The sequence below is a fragment of the Cynoglossus semilaevis genome, chromosome 2 (assembly GCF_000523025.1).
Source record: "Cynoglossus semilaevis isolate Cse_v1.0 chromosome 2, Cse_v1.0, whole genome shotgun sequence".
Classification (NCBI taxonomy): domain Eukaryota; kingdom Metazoa; phylum Chordata; class Actinopteri; order Pleuronectiformes; family Cynoglossidae; genus Cynoglossus; species Cynoglossus semilaevis.
This window is the reverse complement of record NC_024308.1, coordinates 4,450,130-4,458,511: the sequence shown is the minus strand read 5'-3', so window position 1 is coordinate 4,458,511 and position 8,382 is coordinate 4,450,130. Positions and strand designations below refer to the sequence as shown.

Here is an 8,382-nt window from a genome sequence, read left to right as displayed (position 1 = left end):
TAACTTCCCAGCAGAAGGTCTCCATTTATCAATCATCCTGTGACGAACATGAAACACATTAAGGTGTCGGAGAGTGGAGATTTTCCACTGGATATGAAAGATCCATCTTTGAACAGAAACGTACTCCAGAGCAGTCCACCTTAATGATCCGCCTTAACGATTACTAAATAGATTTAATAATGTCATTTGATGATGTTGCATCTGAAAACAAAAGACTGTTCTCTGAAAGATAAACTCATTGAGTTCTTCAGTCGATGGCTTCAAGGCCAGAGTGTGTAAAATTCTCTTATCTCAGCTTCAAACTGCGTCAGCTTCTCATTCGTTAAATCTGAGAAAGTTTGAAATCTCCTTCATTTTCGTCACAGCTTGTCATGACAGGGTGATGCTGTCGTCACAAACGTGCTCCAAAAACATTCCGTTTATGTGAAAGTATATAATGTAATTCCTCCTGGCTTAAATGTTGTCACTTCTTTGTCTTATGGACAGAGAATAAACTGTAACGAATGCATTTTGTCTCTGTCTTTTCCTGCAGTTTTGACGTGGAGAATGGCCTCTCTGTGGGTCGCAGTCCACTGGACTGCCAGACCAGTCCTGGTTCTGGTCTGGTACTACAGGCCAACTACCCTCACAGTCAGCGCCGGGAGTCCTTTCTCTACCGCTCTGACTCGGACTTTGACCTTTCTCCCAAAACCATGTCCCGCAATTCATCAACTGCGAGTGACCTGTGAGTCTTTCTGGGATGGTGTTTTTGTTTGTTTTTTTTTTGTTGTTTTTTTTTAAAACCCAAGCTGCTTCATTAATGTGTGTTTGTGGCGTAGATTGCCAAGAACAACTGTAGATGTTTTACTGACCGCAGATGATGTACACATCCAATATGTTGATATATATATCTTTCAAATCTGATCTTTCAAATTAAGACATATTTCAACGCATTTCAGCAAAATAAATTTTGACTTTCTTCAGATTTTCCCAGGCAAAATGAATGAAGTTTCTACTAGGACTCACTTGACGTAAACGGCCTCCTGTAGAAAAACCTTTAAAAGACAGACTTCAGTATTTTCTGTGCAGTTTTCAGCCTCTTTGAACCAGAGTCTTAATGTAGCCTCTCCCACCATCAATAGCTGTTGCTCCTTTCTTTTGAAGGGAGGATGGATTGAAGAACTGTGAAGTCAATTGGCCTCCTCGGTGAGATACAGTGTGAAGGTTGCTGTGACTTTCTCTCTGCCTCTTTGGATCGAATTTGCTTTTATCTTAAAAACTAAAATGTTCCTTAAACATACCTTTGACACAGATGGAGATGTGAGTCCATGGAAGGACAATTACTAAACTAAAAAAAAAACACAAAAGAAACCAATAGAACCTGATTATTTTATAGTGATGTTAAAGGTTCTGCTGAACAGAGGTGCAGAGAGTTTCCCCTCAGCTGCAGCATGGGTTTTATTCAATGTCCAGATGGTAATAAGGTGCATGTTGTGTCACTGTGAGCACATCCAGATCATCAGCATCAGTTCATCAACTAATGCACGAATGTTTACCACCAGAGTGGTGGAATTTAAAGGGGGAGGAGGGTATTATGCAACTTTGGTTCAAAGATCTTTGTCTGTGGAGTGAATATGTCAAAATCCGGAAGTGTGTCTGAAACCACATTAAATTAAAATGATAAAAAAAATTATTATAAAAATATTAAAAGTAAAGGGGGGGGGTTGTTTAAAGAAACTAGCATTTGGACCAAAACATACCACTAACATTTTATTTAGACATCGCGGAATTCATATTAATTTGCATATATATATAATACGCCCCCCTTTCACAGAAACCAGTTGCTCAGGACGGGGTGGGGGGTGGGGTGAGGAAAACAGTTGTTTAAAGAAACTGCATATATATATAATACGCCCCCCTTTGAATGTTTAAGATGGTCTGGTGGTTGGATGCACAGTGTTATATCCAATGACATGAACTGCATTGTTTCTGCATTGTTACACATTTCACTGAACAATGAGCTAAGTCTATACTGTTTGTATTTTTGTTAAAGTCAGTGTTTGGTTTTAACTCGTAGTTGTGGAAACAAAAACGTACAGGACTCTTCTGCCTGTCTGTCACCTTCACGTCTTCAGACCCAGAATAAATCCTCACACAGACCATAACACAGCACTGACAGCAGAGACTGAATTATTACCAACAGTTTCTTCCTGTGTTTCTGGACGTCTTTGGATTTACATGGTAAAATATTTAGTTGTTTTTTTTTTTTTTCATCTTTATCTTTTGTGTCTGGTTTTGATTTTGCAGACATGGAGAAGACATGATCGTGACTCCATTCGCACAGGTCAGTGTTTCAGTGTATTTCCCTCAATATATAAGATAATGTACAATGTATTATAATATATATATACAGTCATCAACAAAAGGTGAATTTGATTTTTTTGTATTTAAGGTTCTGGCGAGTTTACGAACCGTGCGAAGTAACGTTGCAGCTCTGACACATCTACAAGACCGTGTGGGCAACAGGTAAGAGCAGAAAAACACAGTCCACGAAAAAACTGCAGTAGTTCTTGGTAAAAATCCTTCCACCTTTACCTGTGTTCCTCTGCAGGCGGCCTTCTGGGAGCAACCAGCCGTCCCTGTGTAAGCCATGTCTGGCAGGTCAGTGTCAATATGTGATGTACGAACCATAAAGGCTGACTGTATATGACACAGGAATAAACCTTGGTATAAAAATATATTTATTTCAATTCATTCTCTCTGATCTGTGCCCTTTCAGAGGAGCCTTACCAGAAGTTGGCTGTGGAGACACTGGAGGAGCTGGACTGGTGTTTGGACCAGTTAGAGACGCTGCAGACAAGAAATTCTGTCAGCGAGATGGCATCCAATAAGGTGAGGGCTGAACAGGTCGTACAGACCCCCGTGAAGGTGACTGTTGTCTGATGAGCAGGGTTAAGTCACTGCTGGTTTTTAATGGAAGTGAAGCTGAATGATTCACCTGGTTAAACTGTCTCTACTGGAAGAGTTCAGAGGAAACTCTGTGTTTGTTTTTCTAGTTCATCTTGAATAGCTTGTTATTATCTTGGGATTGGGCACTGACAATGTCTCAAGAGGTGAATCATAAACAGTTACAGATGTAGCTCTAAGGTTCAACCACCTGAAATTTGTTTTTTAGGTCAGTGAAGGCATTGTGGTTATTATGTTAAGCCTTTTTTAGCCTTCATGTATGATGATACGTATCTTCTCACTTGCATATTTTAGTCGTTACACGATGCACTTTTAAAGTCAATCATTCTTTTCTTCTTGATCGCATTTTGGATCTACATCTGTCCACCGGACTTGATTGATGGGCTCATGCTCTTCAAGACACTATGTTCTTCCCAAAATTGCTATTTTGGCTCTGATATCTCTGCACCAAAGCAATTATAGTCCGTCCTGTTCGTATTCGTGGCTCAGTCATTGGTGAAACGAGCAATCAGAGACAAATATTCTTCTTCTCTGATTCTTTTCTTGGCAGCTCTTCTGTCTATGTCAACAGCTGTTCTTGTCTATCATCTGAATGGTATAAATGTTCCAACAGCAGAGCACATCAGAGTGGGATTAAAACAAGTAGACATTAGGTTCTGACATAGTGTATTTATGAAATATAATTTGCAAAACCTGCTCCATATGTTATGGATGAAGAACTGCAAGACACAAATCAGACCGAGAGGTTCGTAGGAAAAAAAAATATAAAAAAAATATATATATAATAATTATATATAAAAAAACAATTACGTCTCGGACCTAAGGTCCAGTTTGCTGGACTGATGTTTGTGAATGGCTTCTGCCTCTGAGAGAATTGATCAGCTTCTCCCTCACACTTTACATCGTCCTTTTTTTCACTGCACTGTCTGGCTGCTGCACACAAACCTCCTCTACCTCACGGTCAGCCAATCACAGAAGTCTCCTCCACCCAGCCCCTGAAGTCAGCGAAATCTGATTGGGCAGAGAGGGAGCAACAGCGTCTATGTCAGAGGATTGGTGGGAGGGGGAGTGGTGGAGTGGGGGGGGTTCTCACAGCCTCTCCCTCCCTGCCTCTCTCTCTCTTTCTCTCTCTCTCTCTTTCTCTCTTCATGCTCCTCATTGACAGAGTGTGACAGTAGTGGGATGAACGACTGCAGTATCACCTTTTTTCTTCCACCATGCCACACCACATTCTCAGCTTTACCCCGACCCGTCCCCTCCCTCTGACCATCCCACCCCCGTGACCCACCGGACAGCACATGGGACTCTTGGAACTTCATTTTAAAGTGTCCGTCCTTGTTGTTCGTGAAGAGCAGGGACCTGGGCTGCAGATGGTAGTCCGTCTCTAATCCTGGAAAACTTGATGTTTTTTGGACCTCACCGACTCCTAGCATCAACATGTGGGTTGTAACATGCTTACGTTGTTGTTCTGGGTTGGTCTCTGCCGGAGACTCAGACAGGTGAGCGACATGCAGCGCCGCCTGCTTTGGTTGTTTACTCTGGGATGAGGTGGAAGCTCCGTGAGCCTGACTGTTTGATCCCCGGCTGAATGTTGAAAATGTGTGTGTGTGTGTGTGTGTGTGTGTGTGCGTGCGTCAGTCAGTGTGTCATTGAGAAAAATGGTGAATGGCAGAAATGCAGATAATGTTCAGGACGTTCTTGGGAGCCGTGGCTGTAGCATGTCATTTGTCAAAATGTGTGTGTGCCTCTGTCACTGTGTGTGTGTGTGTGTGTGTTGGGCTGTTTGTGAAATATGATGTTTGTAAAATATCTTTTGTGTCATCAGGCAAAGAGTAGAATTATTACAGTTAAGTTTGTGTGTGTGTGTGTGTGTTGCAGCATCACAGCATCACCCTGCCCCCCAAAGCCCCCCCTCCCTCCCTCCTTCAGACACCACATACCAAGGCTGTTACATAATCGATGTAGAAGCTGCTACTGTGATAAAAGTCAAACGCCAAACACTGACCCCTTCTGTGTTTTACTGGGGTTTTTTTTTTCATTGGTAACGTCATGTTCACACACTGTATGTTCAGCTGCTTTTTTCTGTTCAGGGTCAAATTCTCAGAGCAGAGACATTAGAACTGGACGACCTTTATTTTAGTAAACAAACAAAAACAAACAGGTGACGTCCACAGATGGGTTTGAATTCTCAACAAGTAAAAACACAAGTTTAAAAGCACACAAAGTCTTGACAATTTCTTTTGATGACCTACACCAAACTCTGATTTTTAAAAAATGTTTTTAATGAATGTACAATTTAAAGAATTCCCTTTTAATTTTGTTAAAATGATCCATAACATCTGGTTCTGGCTCTGTGTAGTTCACATCAGTGATAGGGACACAGAGAAAAACATCTTTTTATTTATATTTAATTTTACATTTTAAAAGAAAAATTCAAATTAATAGACATGGATTTTTTTTCTATAGTAGTCATTTATTTAATATTTATTTAGACATTTTCAAAGACATACAGTTAGGTACAAAGCTGATTAATTTACAGTAAAGTGTCTTTAAGGTGTTGTATTCACACTGTAGAAATTGCATAGTTAATATGGTTGTCATTATGATAATCTAATTTACATGGTTTGCAGAAAATGCAGTATTTCCAACACTGATATGTAGATCATTTATGTGTACATGAAGATTTGACTGTTTACTTCTAATTCAAGTTTTCCTGTTTGTCTTAATTGGACTGACCCACCGTTTGTTTCTCTGTGTTTGTCCACACAGTTTAAGAGGATGCTAAACCGTGAGCTGACGCAGCTGTCAGAGACCAGCCGCTCAGGGAACCAAGTGTCAGAGTTCATCGCCAACACCTTTTTAGGTGAGTTTGAACACACCCAATCATCAACACACTCCACTTTTAGAAATTCACGCTCTGGACATGATAGTGAGTGAGTAGGAGGCGTGTCTCTGCTCATTTGTTTCTGCTGAAATTAGATGACGTCCCCAGAATCCTTGAGCAGGAAGAAAGATTAACACGGCTCCTGCTGTCCTGTGTCTGCTCTTTCTGTTTCGTTTACTGTCACCAGCACGACAGTACATAGGCAGCAGTTAACCTTTTGCTAAGGATGCTATTTTGTATCCTTACTGTCTGTCACCTCGAACTGAAAAACAAGTCAAAGAATTCAAGGAATTCCATTTTAAAAGGTTTTTAACCAACAGGTGGCGTTGTTGTGTCAGAATCGGACCACAAATCTTTTGGTCGTCCAATTTGAGTAACCACCACTTACCGTCATAATTAAAAAATAAAAAAAATTCCCAGACCATTTACAGTCGAGAGGTACGTGTGTATGATCTGATTTTGGATTTAGAAATCCATGAACAATAATATTCAGATTGTTAATTAGCATCAGTGGGGCTTAAGTAGGAAAAAAAATCATCGACAAAAATTCACAAAACAATAATCCCAATAAAAGAAAGGAGATGACTGATTGTTGGGCAGGATTGATGGAGAAGGTGATGATTTGTCTTTCTCTTAAAGAGACAGAGGCACAGAGTCAGACAGCATTCCCGGACACAGTGCGTGGTGTTGTCGTAGCAACAGGGTGCAATATTATTAGACGGCGTGTTGCATCAATCGGAGGCTCAGTCTTTAGCAGCCCTGCCAGCAGCATGGAGGTCCGGCAGAATGACGATGGAGCCGTTAGTTGGAATCTGGTTTCGTATGAGCCGCTCGACATGAAGCTCAGCCACATTCGGAAATGAGCCACTTGGTTTTGGGTGTGAGGAAGAGGAGGCACAGTGAGAGAGGTGAGAGAGACCAGACAGCAACTAGTGTGACACTGTCACTCAGGTCGCTCTGCCTGTTTTTTGATGGCTGCTGAGAGCTGGAAGATTTTCTGGAATAATTCCATCCACTGTGCTGATGAATACACATGGATTGGGATGACGTCTGGACGCCGGCTGAAGCTTTCTCTGTCTGCATGTTAAAACAGGAGTAGCGTTTTCTTGGATTGTACAAAATACTGATGAGTCACTTTCTACACAACCATCGTGTCAGCTGTTTGAGCACGTTTGAGTCAAAACATCAAATGGAGGCGATATAAAACGAGCTGAACCTGTGGTTGTAAAGATCGTTTTGGACGGGATTTCAGTGGTTTTGTGTTAAGGATGTAACATTTTAGTGGATTTAATTATTTAAAACCTCACGATTTAGTCAAAACCATTTCTGTCGTTTATATGTTTTGCATTTCACCTTTAATCCCTGAAAAATACAAATATTTATTGTGCTTGAATTTTTCTCTGTTTTTTATGCGTTTACACTTGGAAAATAGCTATACTGACGTGGAGTGTGGAAGTGTCTGCTAGCGTGGGAAATAACTCTGTATTGCTAAATGTCGACTCATGTTGAACAATGTGACTTACATTTATAAAAAAGTCTGAAAACAGTCAACAGGTAGTTGGTAAAACAAACTGTATTATATTATTATAAAGAATATAAGGAAAATATGTATGGAAGCAGAGGGGAATGACATCTGACCTGCGTTAGTGACTGTTGACGAAAGTAGTCAAAAGAAAATAAACAGGGCAGAATTCTGCATGATGTCTGAAATTTGTCATTGTGCACCCACCTTGACGAAAGTAGTCAAAAGAAAGAAAACAGGGCAGAATGATGCATGATGGTCCAACCAAGACTTGAAAAGATGATTTGTCTGAAATTTGTCATTGTGCACCCACCACAGAGAAGCAACATGATGTGGAGATCCTGTCTCCACCCATTAAGGAGAAGGAGAAGAAGAAGAGGCCGATGTCACAGATCAGTGGTGTGAAGAAGGCCACACAGAGTCCCAGCCTCGCCAACGCCTGCATCCCTCGCTTTGGAGTCAAGGCACCGAACGAGAGTATGCTGGGCAAAGTGAGTTCAAACACATCAACTCATCAGACGTCACACACAAAATCACACACACACACAAACCCCAGATGTTCATGGATGTGTTTTTTTTACTATTGAAGGAGATTGAGGACATTAATCGTTGGGGTTTGGATATCTTCAAAATAGCAGAATATTCCGGGAACCGCCCGCTTACGGTGGTGATGTACTCCGTCTTCCAGGTACGGGCTTTTCTGCTTATGCATTCCAACAGGAAGTCACAGTTGATTTAATGTTCTGCACATTTTATTCTTTGTTATAGTATTCCGTGTGTGGAGAAATGAGTTATGACAGATATTTATTTCAGTTCTTTTACAATTATTTTTTTTTCCTTCTTTTCTTAGGAGAGAGATCTTTTAAAAACCTTTAAAATCCCAGCCGACACCTTCATCACCTTCATGATGACCTTGGAGGACCACTACCACGCTGATGTAGCCTACCACAATAACATCCATGCAGCTGATGTGGTCCAGTCCACACATGTCCTTCTGTCCACTCCAGCTTTGGAGGTCAGTTTAAAAAAA

The 8,382-nt window shown here is 40.9% G+C and overlaps 1 protein-coding gene across 8 annotated transcripts in view; it reads left to right on the top strand.

Moving 5' to 3' along the window:
* Positions 1-8,382, top strand: part of LOC103394726 (cAMP-specific 3',5'-cyclic phosphodiesterase 4D) — a 62,852-nt gene that overhangs the window by 51,537 nt on the left and 2,933 nt on the right. For 5 of the 8 annotated variants that reach the window (XM_017030730.2, XM_025053621.1, XM_008332161.3 and 2 more), the window contains 9 exons: positions 533-724; positions 2,287-2,323; positions 2,432-2,505; positions 2,591-2,640; positions 2,759-2,871; positions 5,716-5,809; positions 7,671-7,843; positions 7,942-8,040; positions 8,203-8,367. In XM_017030730.2, coding sequence (XP_016886219.1) covers positions 533-724; positions 2,287-2,323; positions 2,432-2,505; positions 2,591-2,640; positions 2,759-2,871; positions 5,716-5,809; positions 7,671-7,843; positions 7,942-8,040; positions 8,203-8,367 — 997 coding nt within the window. Of the gene's footprint in view, positions 1-532; positions 725-1,143; positions 1,186-2,286; positions 2,324-2,431; positions 2,506-2,590; positions 2,641-2,758; positions 2,872-2,900; positions 4,446-5,715; positions 5,810-7,670; positions 7,844-7,941; positions 8,041-8,202; positions 8,368-8,382 lie in introns of those variants that run through there. The other 3 variants (XM_008332153.3, XM_008332169.3, XM_017030735.2) reach the window with 2 other exon arrangements.